At 33.7% G+C, this 16371-nt stretch overlaps 1 protein-coding gene and 1 long non-coding RNA gene across 2 annotated transcripts; one reads left to right on the forward strand and one right to left on the reverse strand.

Moving 5' to 3' along the window:
* Positions 1 to 239: 239 nt before the first annotated feature.
* LOC109150682 lies at positions 240 to 16008 on the reverse strand. Its single transcript, XR_002049193.1, has 3 exons — positions 15998 to 16008; positions 11969 to 11975; positions 240 to 335 (listed from the first exon to the last, which is right to left on the reverse strand). It is a non-coding gene; the product is annotated as an uncharacterized LOC109150682 (long non-coding RNA).
* LOC109150681 (rho GTPase-activating protein 5-like) lies at positions 7767 to 10636 on the forward strand. The gene is made up of 5 exons (XM_019298654.1): positions 7767 to 8579; positions 8919 to 9039; positions 9125 to 9244; positions 9550 to 9780; positions 10027 to 10636. Exons 1-5 carry the CDS (start codon positions 8161 to 8163, stop codon positions 10432 to 10434), a joined length of 1299 nt encoding a protein of 432 aa, XP_019154199.1. The 5' UTR covers positions 7767 to 8160; the 3' UTR covers positions 10435 to 10636.
* Positions 16009 to 16371: the final 363 nt, after the last annotated feature.

Here is a 16371-nt window from a genome sequence, read left to right on the forward strand (position 1 = left end):
GATCTTAAATCAAGTCCAAAGTTTTGTTCCGACCACTTTTGGTATCCGGAAAAATTCTTGTTGCTATTTCCGACCACTTTTTGGTATCAACATGATTTAAGATCACTTTCAGGTAGTCGGAAATTCTATAATTTTCAGTAGTGATTGTCAATTATTTTATTTTTTCTTTGATTTGACGATAATACCCTTAAATTTAACACTCACTTAACGGAAAGACTAAGGGAGAATTATTTGTGGTCAAAAATAAAAGTCAAGGTATGTGTTTTGGTCGAATTGAAAGTTGAGAACTAAAAGGAGTACTACCTCAATAATCAGAGGACCATTTGTGTTATTAACTCTTTTTTTAAAGAACCATTATATAGTCTATGTATACGTACAGTTTAGTCAAATAGTCTCATTAAATGTGCAATATTTTTTTTATAAATTTATAAAAAAATATTACTCCGTATATTTTAATTAAAAATTATTTTATATATTACTTTAGACAGTGACATAAGAATTACTCTTAATTTAATTGTAAAATAAGTGATTGAAACTTAAATTTGTTAAAAGAATAAGAATTTTCTAATAATCTCTCTCTTCTACTTCATTATAGATGCATCAGTTTTTGTGCACCTTCAGATCTGAGTTGCTGCCAAACGGCCCAAACCTGCATGCATTGGCGTCATTGCTGCTCTGCACAATTATTTTGATTTAATTTCTCTTACCAATCATAATTATTTTGATCTAATTTTGAACCCTTAATTAACTAATGATTACATTATGCAGATCGAATGTATGTATGAGTACGTGTGGCATTTTGTACTTCAAGTTGTTTGGAGAGATGAAGTCATCATTTTAATAATTAGAATATTTGTTAAGTTTACCCCACCAGTTTTAAAAAGCATGGTACAAGAGGGGAGCAAAATATTAAAGGTTGTTATAGATATATAGATAATTAATTAGATATATCGATAATGATTTTGTTCAAACCGTATGATAACACTAGAGTAATAATTTATATCAAAAATAAATTTAGGTGGGTATTTTAGTTACCATATAAAAGGTTGAACCCCAATGTTTACTTCATTCGTGTATATTAAGGGTGTAGTGGTAGATCATTATCAATGATAGTGAGATTTTAATAACACTAATGGAGAAATTGAGTATGAATCCAAAAAATAATTGGAGTTTGAGAATAGAAGAGGAGTGTATGTTAGGCCTAAGGAGCCAATGAAGGGTGTAGGTTGGACCTAAATAATCAAAGAAGGGTGCAAATTGGCGGTATTGAAAACGGAACGGGTTGTAAATTCTCCAATTCAGTTCGTCTAAAATACGGGTTGGACCTGTTTTGACAACTCTACCAAGAAGAGGTGCATGTGTTAGGTTTGAGGGACTAAGAAAGTTAGAGGCACAAATTGAATTAAAGCACAAAAGTTAGGATGCCAATAAAATTAAAGAAAAAAAAAAGTTGGGGTGTACGTAAACTACAACTAATAAGAAGCAAAGTTTTGGGGTTAAGGTGCAAAGGTTCAAAGGGTTGAGAAGATGGGGCACAGAGGGAGATAATGGAAAAAGTTTAGAGGGTTGGAATGCAAAGATGGAGGAAATGGATGGCCTGGGGTCTAGCTAGACTGGACAAGAAAGACGAGAAATATAAGGGATAGATCAGTGGGAGTAGGACAGGACTCGAGATTAAAGTAGGGATCGGACTGACTCGTGCACCTCATGTAATAGTCCTGCGTGAGTATGCAATGCAATAACATGTGATAACCTAGTACAATGGACAACACTGTCGGGTATAGAGTTAGTGTGAGGGCACCTTATGCATCTATCATTAGGAGATGTGTGCAATAAACAAGATTTTTAGTAAGAAAAATTGACTCATCAAGCCTATAAATTAAATAATATGCACATTTTAGACATCAAGGCATCAAATCAATTTTATTGCATCTTCTTCCCTATGTCTCAAGCATACATTATCCCTATTGTCTTTAAGGATTGTAATAGACTAATAGCCCTATAGGCTCATATATACCCCATCCATTTATTTAATGCTACTCATTACAAGACTGAAAGGGTACATGTAGCTAGTCAGTCTAACATTATTTAAATTTCATTCAATATTTTGTTGCGTTCGTTACTTACTTTACTCTTGATTATTTAGTTTCATGGTGGGCTAGATAGCTAAAAAAAAAATCATCAAATACTAATTGTTATGTATTCATTATTTAGTTCTAAACTTGTAATAAATAAAATATTATCTTATTGACAAAATAGATGCTTTATCCATATATATAATTCCAATTATTTACTAAGGATCATGTGAGAAAAGTACCATATAAGTGAAATAAGAATTAATCTCAGCTTTACATCTATAAAAATTTGACGGATCTGATTAGATTTAAAAAGGAAAAAAAAAAACGCAGTAACATTTTCGTAATTATCTTCAACTTCATTATGCAAACTTAAACACTTAAATATGCAATCTTTAACAATTAAATATGCAAACTTGGTAAATTTTGTAAAATCAACGGAAAAACTAAATTTTAAATCTAAACCGTAAATGCTGGACCTTAAGCAGTAAAAAGTGAACCACTAAATCAAAAACTCAATCATAAACTCTAAAATTGAAATCTTAACTGCAATGCACTTTCACATTTTTTGCAAGTGCAATCTTTTAATACTAAACATGCAAAATGTTAATATTAAATGTGCAATGTTAATACTAAATGTGCAAACCTGAAAAAGTCTAAAAATTGCAGATTTTAGTGTTCAAGTTTACATAGTAAAGTTGGTAATAATTATGAAAATGCCACTATATTTTTTTTTTAAAAAAAAAATTGATATGGGCGATTTTTTCATATGTATGACTGAAATTGGTTCTTATTTCTCTCTAAGGACTTGTTAATACACACATTAAAGATTTGGCACAGTTATATATTATATTGTCAAATCATGTGGCAACAAATTGATCGAAATTTCTTATTAGAAGTAATGTTAAATAAATACAAAATGATTAAAAGGGAGGGGGGACAAAAATTAAAATATTTCAATCTTATGAGTGAGAATAAATTAATTAATTCAACACATAATTAATGTTGAAGTATTGTGTGCAAATGTCAGTAAAGTTTTAAAAAAAAAAAAAATCATTTTTACTTATATAATATATGTAGTAGTTGTAGTACTGTTAAAATGTGTTGGGTTCCGATCTGTCCAAAAAGTCATAATATATACCATTGTAGTCTCATGGCTGCTGTGGGAGAAACAATGGCAGAAAATGAGAAAGGCAAGGGTGATAAGTGAAAGAAAAAGAAAGGAAATGCCATGTGCTGCATGCCGTAGGGGTATATCCTGCATGTGAACTTCTAATTCATAAATCATAAATCATAATATATTGTCGGATGGAGAACCAAATGTAACTCTAGTCTAATTAGTCAGATAATTAGTATAGTACAGAATAATTATAAACTTTTAAATTTGCGAATTAAAAAAATTTGAAAATTTTTTCCTTTTAGAGTAATATTAAAGTCTAAGTTTCTATAATTGATCATCAACTTGACTCAAATTAAAAAAGATTGTTCTCTGAGATCAGAATCAAACTTGAAACTTTTAATATTACCGGTGTCGACAATAATTTGTGTGAAAGAGTAGTTAGTTAGGTTGGCGGTGGTGGGAAGTAAATTTCACTTTTGATCCTATCACTATTCGGATTTTGTTAATTTCAGTCCATGAATTTCAAAACCTATCAATTTACTACCAAAATTATTCAATTTTTCTTAATTTCAGTCCCTCCGCCGGCCAAATTGCCAGCAATGGATGCGATAGCCAAAGGGACTGAAATTAACAATTTACGACACTAAATTGAAAATTTTAAAATTTGTGAACTAAAATTAACAATATCCCAATAATTATAGGATAAAAAGTAAAATTTACCCCGTGGCGGTGGTGGGTTAAGGGATGCATTATTGAATGTTAATAAGTGGGAGATGGAGATGAGAGTTGAGAGTGGTGGTGGTCATCATCTTAGCTTTATCCGGAATGGGTACAAAATCTGGCGGTCTGCATATATGCCATTTCCGTGTTTTGAGTTAAGATGTTGCCAGCTGCCGGTTGCTACCCGAATCCGTAACTTTGTTCGTGCAATCATATCATAGCTTCCTTACTTATTACTTTCTGCAATCATATCATAGCTTCCTTATTCTTAAACGCACGGTAACTTCTGCCGGCCACTATATTTAATATTTGTTGCCATTTGGCAATATTGTTGCCAAATGGAATACCATCGGTTTGAACAGAAACCATGAACTACTGGCGGATTAGAATTAGAACTAAACCACGTTCATATCTCTAATATGTGGGAATCAGAATAAATGTGAAAAAGAGACACCATTGGTAAATATTATAATTATAATCTTAAGTCAATACTAGTAACATTAATGTTATAATTATAATTAATAAATATTAATGAATTTTTTGTGTTTAAGTCTTAATTTTGTTACTAGCATTATTTTAAAATTATAATTATAATATTTGTAAATAGTGTTTATTCTTTTTTTTTTTTTTTTGCATTTATCCTGATTGTCGTATGTAAACAATTATTTGTTGGAGAAAAAATGAAATAGTTATTTTTAAAAAGAAAAAAATTTGTCACTTTAAAAATAATTGAGGAACTAATGTACCAGGACTATGTGGTCTAATGGTACCCGGGTTGGACTTTCATTTGGAAGGTTGTAAGTTCGAGTCTTAGTGGAGGCATTATTGGTTCTTTGTGTTTCAGTAGGTTGAGAAAGTATATGAACATATACTACAATCTAATAGAACCAGTAGCATTCAAAAAAGAAAAAAGAGGGACTAATGTGGATACATGAATAATTTAAAGAAATTTTTTTTTTTTATAATGAAAAAAATAAAATAATATTGAGATGGACCATTCCCCCTTTTGTTACCAGAAATGAAATAATAACGTTAAGAAAAAAAAAAAATCATAGTGCAGTACACATGATGAAAAACGATGAGTTTTGAAGGCTAGCAACCTTTGTTATTTCTTATACTATATATATAGAGTTAATTCCACCAAAGCTCTCTTATTTTTTTTGGTTAATTTCAAATTTAGTCTCAGATTTTTATTTTTCTCATTTAACATCTAAAGACTATCATTTTTTGGACACTTTTAATCATTCTCATGACTTTTTCTATTTTAGTAAGGACATTTTTGTCTCTTCATATTTTTATTTTGTTATTTTTCGATTTCAAGCGGTTTAATTGGTTTAGAATTTTACTAAAAATCGATTAAGAAATATGGTACTAAAAATAAGGGTGTGTTTGGTTGACAGGTTTCAATCGTTATACCCTGCACCACGGCGCGCACAGCACTGTGCGCCCCGCGCCTCCCAAAACGATGTCGTTTTGGGAGGCGCGGAGGGGAGTTGACGTGATTATGTGTATTTTTTATACAGTTATGTGTGTTTATTTATACAATTATGTGTATTTGTTTATACAATTATGTGTATTTTTTATACAGTTATGTGTGTTTATTTATACAATTATGTGTATTTGTTTATACAATTATGTGTATTTTTTTATACAGTTATATAAAACGACGTTGTTTTGCATCAGGGCGCACATGCAATGCAATGCGCGCCCTGGTGCACGATATAAATTGCCTTAGCTATAAGGAATGGGTATCAAAATCATTGTTATTGTTTTGTTGACAGGTTTTTAGAACACTTAGGGGTCTTGATTATCCCCTAAATTGAAAAACACATTCCCTAATAAAATAAGGGTTTCATTCTATTATTCCTCCTCATATATAATCAAACAACAATATTCATAATCATTCCCATTTCACCCTACTACCAAACATGCAAAATACTTTCACCAAAATCCATTACCATTACCAAGTATTTGATAACCATTCCGATTCCCATGTGCGAACCAAACACAGCTTAAGAGGTTACTTAAAGTTCTAAACCAATTAAATCGGTTGAAACCAGAAAAATAACAAAATAAAAATATGAAGATACCAAATGTCCTTACTATAAACAGGAAAAGTAATGAGAATAACTAAAAATGTCTAAAAAATAATAGTCTGGGATGTTAAATGACAAAAACGATAGTCTGGACTAAATTTGAAATTGACAACAAAGACAAGGGACCTGGGTTCAGGTGCAGGTATAGTTTCCCATGCGGTTGTGCGGTTGTGTGGTTAACTAAAAAAGACGCACCTTAAGTACACAAATTACGCACCTTAAGCACACAAATAAAACATTTAAGAACACAAACCACGCACCTTAAGAAAGAAAACCACACACCTTAAATTTGAATCACTGTGAATCCTAGACGTTGATTTAGGCAAGATCAATATTCAGATTTAACCGCACAACCATACGAGAATTGAATTATATATATATATATATATATATATATATATATATATATATATATATATATATATATATATATATATATATATATATAAAATTAGGTTCTTGTGCGATTAGGGTGCCCAGGTGCTGTTGTGCGGTTTAATCTGGGCCATTCATCTTGCTTAAATCAACGTTTAGGATTACCAAAATTTAAAAAAAAAAAAAAAAAAAAAACGTAGTGGCAATTTTGTAAATTTTGCATCTAGGTCAAAATTAAGGTGGGCGGATTTGTAATTAATGTGCGTGAGTTTTGTATATAAGATGCGTGAGTTTTGTGCATAAGGTGCGTGAGTTTTGTGCTTAATGTGCGTGAGGTTGTGCTTAACGTGAGTAGTTGTTAAAACTTAAAGTGTGGACTTTTGTGCTTAAGGTGCGTGAGATTTGTTCTTAATGTGAGTGGAGTTTGTGCTTAATGTGCGTAGGGCTTGTGCTTAATGTGTGTAAGGTTAGTGATAATGTCAGTAGTTGTTAAAACTTAAAGTCTGTGAGTTAATACTTAAAGTGCGTGGGGTTTGTGCTTAATGTGCGTGAGGTTGTGCTTAATGTGCGTGGATTTTGTACTTAATTTGCGTGAGTTTGTACTTAATGTCAATAGTTATTAAAACTTAAAGGCCCTGTTTGGTAAAATGGCTGTTAGCTGATAGCTGTTTGTTGTTAGCTGATTGTGTTAATTAGAGGGTATAAATAGTTGATAACATTAGCTGATTGTAGAAAAGTGTTTGGTAAATTAGCTGTTAGCTGATAGCTGTTTGGTATAATTTCTTTTCTCAAAAAGCTAATTGAAAAAGTTGCTAGGAGTAGCTTTTTTAATTTTAGCCTTTTGGAGTTGCAAAAAGCTAATTAACCAAACATTTATATTGATATTTTAACTAAATCAAACAATTAATAGTGGTCAAATAAGTCAAAATTAGCCTATAGGCCAATTTTTTACCAAACAGGGCCAAAGTCTGTGACTTAATATTTAAAGTGCGTGGATTTTGTGCTTAATGTGCGTGAGGTTGTGCTTAATGTGTGTGAGTTTTGTACTTAATGTGCGTGAGGTTGTGTTTAAGATCTAACACTTAAGGTGCGTGTTTCTATCATTTAAGGTGCGCCATTTTTAGCTTATGCTTCTTTCTTCCAGACACGCTTTTTTTTTTTTTTTTTTTTTTTTTTTAAATTTTCATTGATTTGAGCCATTGATCTAAATTTGATCAACGGCTCAGATCTAACCGCACGGGAAGCTATACCCGCACCTGAACCCTTCTCTCTCTCTCTCTCTCTATATATATATATATATATATATATATATTAAGGTGGTTGTTGTTTTCTGTTATTATTAATTGCTAATTTCCCCAAATGTACGTTGAGTGGTTGACTGGGTACGGGATAGGTTCCGGTACGGTGTCTGAAATTTCCACCGCTACCGCTTGGATGTGTTAGTTAGTTATGTTTGCCTCGCTTTTCCTTTGCTTTTCCGTTTTGGATTCACCGGTGAGGTGAGGTCACGAGCCCATACATACATACATAATACTGGGTGGAATTTCTGATTAATAACAATAACGTTGTCTGTCCCAACACACTCTAATAATAATCATAATCATGTCGTTTTCCCCAACCCGATCTGTCCCAACTCCTTCATTGTTATCTTCCTTCAATTCGCTCAACCCTCAATCTCTTTCGTCTTCTTCTTCTTCTTCAATTCTATTCTATGGAATCTTCATCTTCTCCTTCTAGCTACCTAGCTTAGCTTCTTTGTTCATGATCCACACCCATGACTCGTCTGTTTCGATCCAAGTCCTATCCCTTGGCCGGATTTAATGGTTCTCATTCTGTGTGCGCCGGCGACGACGACGACGACGACGAACAAGACAATAATAATGTGAAACGAAGATATTCTGGCTTCTTTTTCAATGGCACCGCTAGGACGACGACGACACCGTTTCGGCGTAAAAACCGAGGAGGCCACACCCACGCTACTCAGAGCCCCATACTTGCGGTGCTGATGGCGGCGCTGAGAAAGTCGCTGGTTACTTGCAGCGTCGAGAGGGACGACGTCGCGGCCAACATGGACATTGGCTGGCCAATCGACGTCCGCCACGTCTCCCACGTCACCTTCGATCGCTTCAATGGCTTTCTTGGATTGCCCGATGAGCTCCAGCCTGACGTCCCCCGCAAAGTCCCCAGCGCCAGGTTTCCTTTTTCATTTCTTCATTCTCCTCTTCTGTAACTTACCATTAATGAATTTTCCAGATCTGGTAATTTCTCTTTTTGCTAAAGATTACATTTTTATACTTTATTTCACCCGCCCTAAATCAAGAAATTCAAGAATTCAAGAATTAGAGCACTCAAATTCTTAATTGCACTGTAGCATTGTAATGTGATTTTGGATGGTTGTGCGTATTGTTGTAGTAGCAAGATTCAGTTTCCCTTATTTCTATTGATTCTTTCTTTCCCCAAATACTGCTTACTGAAGGGCAAAAAACAACCATTAACTACCAACTAAGCTAGTTGATTCTTTGTGACTTGCAGTATGAGTGTGTTTGGAGTTTCTCCCCAGTCAATGCAGTGTTCTTATGATCATAGAGGGAACAGTGTGCCTACAATTCTACTTAAGATGCAGAGTCGCCTTTATTCAGAGGGAGGGCTTCGGGTATGTATGTTCTTTTTTGTGAAATCTTACCACCTGGATATATGGATACAAATGATGCTCATGTTTTCCCATGATTTGGTTCAAGGCAGAGGGAATATTCCGGATAAATGCAGAGAACAGTGAAGAAAAAGACGTTAGGAGTATGCTGAATCGTGGTGTTGTTCCACATGGAATTGACGTCCATTGTTTAGCAGGATTGATAAAGGTATTCGTTCCATCTCTACTTTCATTCAATTCCCCCCCAAAAAAGGTGCAAAATGTGAAATTTGAAACACGATAAGTGGTGGATCGGATGTATTTGGTTTTCGTTTTTGAGCAAAGGTAATGGAAGTTTGGTAATAAATTAAATACAAGTGACAGATATGAATGTACAAGATCGAATATGCTCAAATGCAGATTATGTTTAGGTTTATCAGTTGATGCGGTTTTCTTTATCTTGCCTTTGATTAACATAATTCTTCTCTTCAGCATCTTGTGTGTAAGTGTGTTCTTACTTTAACGTCTCTCCAGGCATGGTTTAGGGAGCTTCCAACCGGGGTTCTTGATTCTCTCACCCCAGAGCAAGTCATGCATTGCAACACCGAAGAAGAGTGTACACATATCGTTAAGCTGCTTCCTCCAACTGATGCTGCGCTGTTCGACTGGGCGGTGAATTTGATGGCAGATGTTGTGGAGCACGAGTGTTACAACAAGATGAATGCGAGGAATATTGCCATGATTTTTGCCCCTAACATGACCAAGGTACTCGAGATTCGAGAATATATATATTTTGTTTCGTACTCATGATGTTGGCTGCCCTCTTTCCTTTTCTACCGTTTTTGTGGAATTATTAGCATCTGAAATCATTTTATAGCGAATTCAAGACATCCCGCTTTTTTATCTCATTATAAGGGTCAATGGGCTTTTTTTATGCAATATTCTGTGTCTCTATCAATTGAAAAGGACTCCTTTTTGTGTAATAATAAATGCAATGATTTGTGGATGCAGATGGCTGATCCTTTGACAGCTCTGATTCATGCAGTTCAAGTCATGAATTTCCTAAAGACACTTATAACAAAGACCCTTGTGGAACGAGAACGAGAAAACTTAGCTGAAATGGACCAAACACTCCCGATATCATCTGCTGATGATTTTCCCTGCCATTCCCCCGAAGTACTCGCCACCAATAATCTCAAGCTCTCAAGAAGCGTGACGTTGGACAGATGGGAATCGGAATGCTATCATTCCCGCGAAGTACTTCCCGCCAATAAGCTCTCGAGAAGCGTGACGTTAGACAGATGGGAATCAGAGCGTTATCATTCCCGCGAAGGACTTGCCACCAATAAGCACAAGCTCTCAAGGAGCTTCACTTTGGACAGATGGGAATCAGAAAAGAATGAAGTGAATGGATTGTAAATAATTGAGGAGTTAGGCATCAGATATTTAATGAAGTTTAGATATTCCTGACATTGTGTGTAAGTTGATATACTAGTTAGTTAGAGAAGCTTAATGTTCATCTACTAATTTAAAATCTAGTTTGATCAACATGTCCGACGGTTATTATGCCCTAACCTTGTAATCTTGTATGACCTATTCCAACATTTTGTTCTTTTGTTTTTGTTTTGTTTGTTTTTTTGTTTTTTTGTTTTTTTCTTTTTTTTTTTTTTTTTGTTTTTTTGTTTTTGTTTTTGTTTTGTTTTTTTTTTTTTAACCCTACTGTAGCATATAGCATGCAATAACAAGACTAAAATACATCAAATTTCTTGACTAGCTAGAACACCAACTTGTTTTAAGCGATCTATGAACATGGTGGCTCATAAGTTAGCTAGGGAAGCTGTGTTCATTGCTGATTATAGGGAGTGGGTAGGTTCTATTTCTGATGTAATCTTGTCGAACGTTTTCATTTAAGTAATGATTACGTTTGTTTTCGAAAAAAAAAAAACAAAAAAACACCAACTTGTTTTCCTAAGGCAATGGCATCCGTGAATTGATGCTCTTCTAGTTGTCCAAGGTTTAGACCATATTGCTGGAGAATCCTCCTTTTGATTTTACTTGATATTAAAGATATGCTAAATTATTTTAACTCTCGTTTGTCAAGAAATATATAAATTGGATAATCCAAGTGTTAGCTCGAGAGTCAGATTGCATGAAGTGGTTTTCTTACCTCTTCTTTATATGTAATGCTTTGTTTGAGGACTATTATGGGCAAATTATATCGTGCACAATGGCGCAAAATTCATTGTGTGTCCTGAATGGTTTTTCCGTTTCTGCCGTTAACTTCTAAAAAGAAAAATAAAAAAATTTCATGTTTCGTATGTACAGAATTGTATAGTAGAATACACCTAAACTCTTAACATAATACACATAATCTAACATAATACATAATTCACATAAACTCTTAACATAATACATATAAACACAAGTGTTAAAAAATAAAAAAACTGTAACGGAATTGGAGAGACGGAACGATGTTCGTCATGTCAACTTTCCACTAACTTATAAAAACGTCATTATTTTGGGTTAGGACGTACAATGCATTATGTCCCTTGGTGCATGATATAACGATTGGCCGTTATTAATGAAGTTCGTTGTTTATTTCAAAAATTTAAAAAACCAGTCAAGAGTGCAAGTCCATAGCCCACATTAGTCTTTTGCACAAAGAAGGCCCAACTCAGTCACATTTATTTATGTTTTACATCATTTCATTTTGTTATGAAGAAAATTGGAGCGTTATGTCCTGGACCCGTTTCCACCTTAATGTAGATTCATAATTTTTATACTGTAGATTCATAATTTCTATACTGTAGATTCATAAAATTTATAATGTAGATTCATAATTTCTATACTGCATATTCATAATTTCTGTACTGTAGATTCATAATCTGATAACTATGTGTTCATAGTTTAATAACTATATAGTTTAGAAATTATAAATCTACATTACAGAAACTATGAATCTACAGTACATAATTTATGAAATGTGCAGTATAGAAATTATGAATCTACATTATAAATTTTATGAATCTACAGTATAGAAATTATGAATCTATAACATAGAAATTATAAATCTACAGTATATAAATTATGAATGTACAGCGTGTCCATGATACACATGGTGAACTAGGGTCCATAGCATAATTTGCCAAGAAAATTACACTGTATATTGGATAATGCAAGTTTTTATTGGGCCGTTATTACACATTAGAAAAATGATATTTGTGCAAAATCTTCTTCACCAAATTTGGTGTCATCTTATCTTGTTTGTAACGTAAGTCAATACTACTTTGAAATTTGAATCAAATAACAATTATATTATTATTATTATTATTATTTACCTGTATCTCCGGATTATGATGACACTTGGTACTGGCATGGAGACCCGAGGAGAATATACTTTGTTAAGAATGGATACAGGCGAATTGTTGAAAATTATCAAAATAATAATGGGACATTTGCAGAATGGTTGAACCTTTGGAAGCTCAAAATCCCCCAAAAATGGAAAATGTTTCTCTGGAGAGCCATTAGTGATATTTTGCCTACCACAACCAACTTACTTATAAAGAGAGTGGATGTGGATCCACATTGTGCCATGTGTGGAATATCTCAAGAACACACAATGCATGCCCTAGTGTTGTGTGATTTTGCAAAGAACACTTGAGAACAATCCAACCTTACGATCCCCAACATTGACACAAATATTTTTCATGTTTGGTTTGGTGAGCTTTTAAATATTCTAGACTCTGATGGGATATTATATGCAGCAACAATTCTTTACAATATATGGAGAGCAAGGAATATGGCGGTTTGGGAAGCAAAGTTACCACGACCGATCACCATACTCAGGATCGCCGCTGCAGCCAAGGAGTCGTGGACCCGGGCGCATCCACCACCCGTAGCCCGTGCTGCCCCACTACCGACCGAGCCGCCTTTGGCGCAGGAGAATGCCGAACTGAGCCATGCCGAGCCGCACGCTGCCGAGCCGCAGTATGGGTCGCCCAAGAGAATTTGTTATGTCTATGCGGGATTCTTGCCAGAGACAGGCCAAGCTACGGGGGGGAGCTGTTCTAGTAGACACGGATGGAGCTTATGTTTCGGCTCACGCCGGACCACTCCGGAATTGTGCCTCGCCGCTTATGGCCGAGGCATTAGCATGCAAGGAGGCATTATCATGGTTGAAGGATCGGGGAGAACAAATTGTCGAGATATACACGGATTGTCTAATGCTACATCGCTATCTTACCACACCCACCGTTGCGTTGCGTACATACCTAGGCTATGCCATTGACAGTTGCAGGCTGACTGCATCTTTATTTCAGTCTTGTTCGTTTCATTTAATTCCTAGATTAGATAATTATTTAGCTCATGCTTTAGCTACTACGGCTAATCAGCAACCTGCTGCTATGTATTGGGATTTACTCCCACCAGATATTATTTCGGCCTATTTTTAATAAAGCACCATATAATTTTCAAAAAAAAAAAATATATTATTATTATTATTATTATTATTATTATTATTATTATTATTATTATTATTATTATTATTATTATTATTATTATTATTATTATTATTATTGAAATAAAAGAGCTAATTCATTAATCATACGATGAAAAGTTTACAATAAGATCGATGGAATGATAAAACATTGTTAGAATCAGATATTGAAATAAATTTCCGATGCTACATGAAACTTGAATCTCTGACTGTTTTTCAAGATTGAAGCTGAATTCGTTTGGAGAACCTGGAGTTTCTTTTGATATTCTTAACGATTTTGCTTCCCAAGTCTAACTCTATTGTGACTCTTCTGTCCATAGACAATATCTCCATTAATCTGAACTGCATATCAAGGTTCAGATCTTCTTCGGTGCTCGAGATGAAGCAAACATACTCTATTATCAGATAAATTGTTTCACCTTATGAAAAAAGAACTCGCCAAATAAACAAGAGGAAAACTCGCTAAAGACACGAGAGAAAATAACTCGCAAACGAAACGAGAGGGAATAACTTTAACAAAACAACAAATGAAAATCAAATCTAAAACCGTCGAAACAAATCCTAAACAACTAATATATATATATATATATATATATATATATATATATATATATATATATATATATATATATATATATATATATATATATATATATATATATATATATATAGGGTTGAGTTCAAATGAGGACAACAATATATAGAGGACTGTGAGGACAAATAATGGGCACACAACAAATTAATATCAGGCACACAACTTCATACATAATAGTACACAAGAATAAATGTAAACATCAGGTTTCGAACCCAGGCTCTATAAATTAACAAATCTAGCACACGACATACAAACTGTGGCACACGACTACATTCGGTCATGCACACAACATACCGACTAATGGCACACACTGCATCTGTCCTCACAGTCCTCTATAATATACTTGTCCTCATTTGAATACACATCTATATATATATATATATATATATATATATATATATATATATATATATATATATATATATATATATATATATATATATATATATATATATATATATATATATATATATATATATATATATATATATATATATATATATATATATATATATATATATATATATATATATAGGAAATTTCAATTTTGGTCCTATGACTATAGGGGTATTGTTAATTTCAGTCCCTGACTTTTAAAAGTGTCAATTTAGTACCTTAACTACGTAATTTTTGTCAATTTTGGTCACTCCAGCCAAATTTCGCCGGAAAATTTTAATTGTTAAAATAATGAGGATATTTTGATCATTTCACGTCTCTTTTCTTCTTCCCATGCGAGTCCATCTCTTCCTCTCCCGTTTCCGTCGAATGAAATGAATTAAGATGATGGGGAAAAGAGGCTTGATGATATTAAATATAGGGTTTACGGGGAGAAAGAACGCCAGAAACGGGAGAGAAAGGGATGGACTCGCCAGAGAAGAAGAAAAGAGGCGTGAAACGACCAAAATACCTTTATTATTTTAATTATTAAAATTTTCCGATGAAATTTGGCAGACAATTTGGCCGGGGTGACCAAAATTGACAAAAATTGCATAGTTAAGGTACTAAATTAACACTTTTGAAAGTCAAGGACTAAAATTAACAAGACCCCTATAGTCATATGACCAAAATTGAAATTTCCTATATATATATATATATATATATATATATATATATATATATATATATATATATTATTGAAGAAACGTTAGTGAGGGGCCGAGGAGATGGTGGCGGTGGAAGAGAGGCGGGAAGAGATGCCAACAGCGGAGGAAAGGCCAAAGGACAGGCGATTGAGAGATGGTCGGAGTAGGGGAAGAAACGAGAGGAGGCCGGCGCCATCTCCGCAAAACGAGAGGAGGTTGGCGCCGTCTCCACAAAACGAGCGGATGCGGCGGCCGATCAATAGAGGATGAGGAAAAACTCTTGCAGAGAGATTTTAGTTTAAATACATATTCGGGGTTACGTTTTAATATGGTACGGAGTAATTCATTTTGTCAATGACAATTATTTCATTATCTAAAAACATAATAAGTTTCAATCCAAGTTATATCCTTGGTTTATGTCCATTTTTACTGTTAATTTTTTTTTGTACCTTATGCTATAAAAGTTGTACTACATAATTTTTTGGACAAAAATATTCCTACCGTTATAACTTCTGTTATCTTTCCACATTATTATTACCATACACATGCATACACAATATTTTTTTTCCTACATTCTTCAATGGTAAGTTTGATTTTAGTTAGATTTTAATTAAATGTTACCATAGTTATATTTAGTATTTTATTATTTCTATAATTCTTACTTCAATAATATAGATATGAATTTTAGGATTATATATATATATATATATATATATATATATATATATATATATATATATATATATATATATAGAATAAGAATCATATAAGAACCCTCCTTTAGATAAGAACCTAAGAACTAATCTAAACCTTGTATTTTATTCAATCTATGGTGCAAGTTTAATATGTTTTAATTAGTTTTTTAAAGGTAGTTGGTTTTTATTTTTAGTCGACTAGGGGTATTTTAGTAACTCAAAGCAGTGCATGTGCGTGGAAGGTGAGGATTAATCGCTGATTTTTCGCATTCTGGCTGGAGTTTTTCATCGTAAGGTTGACTGTGTCATAGGCTCCATCTTCCTCACGCTTGTTGGCATTCGCTTCTCCCCTGTCTATGTCGGTGGTCTATTCTTCGTCTCTACTTGAGTTTCCCATCTGAGATGGCTGGCGGTGATGATCGGAACCCTAAGCATCCCTGGCCAGCGACAAGGTCGTCCGCTGCTCGAGGTGGGTTTCATTTTTTTTTT

This window comes from Ipomoea nil, unplaced genomic scaffold (assembly GCF_001879475.1).
Source record: "Ipomoea nil cultivar Tokyo-kokei standard unplaced genomic scaffold, Asagao_1.1 scaffold2280, whole genome shotgun sequence".
Classification (NCBI taxonomy): Eukaryota; Viridiplantae; Streptophyta; class Magnoliopsida; order Solanales; family Convolvulaceae; genus Ipomoea; species Ipomoea nil.

What these genes read in the sequence shown, in the direction of transcription:
- LOC109150681 (XM_019298654.1), top strand. Translation starts at nt 8,161, where the DNA reads ATGACTCGTCTGTTTCGATCCAAGTCCTATCCCTTGGCCGGATTTAAT. An exon ending in ATTCAGAGGGAGGGCTTCGG is followed by an intron (nt 9,040 to 9,124) that starts GTATGTATGTTC and finishes ATTTGGTTCAAG; the next exon opens with GCAGAGGGAATATTCCGGAT. An exon ending in TTGCCCCTAACATGACCAAG is followed by an intron (nt 9,781 to 10,026) that starts GTACTCGAGATT and finishes TTGTGGATGCAG; the next exon opens with ATGGCTGATCCTTTGACAGC.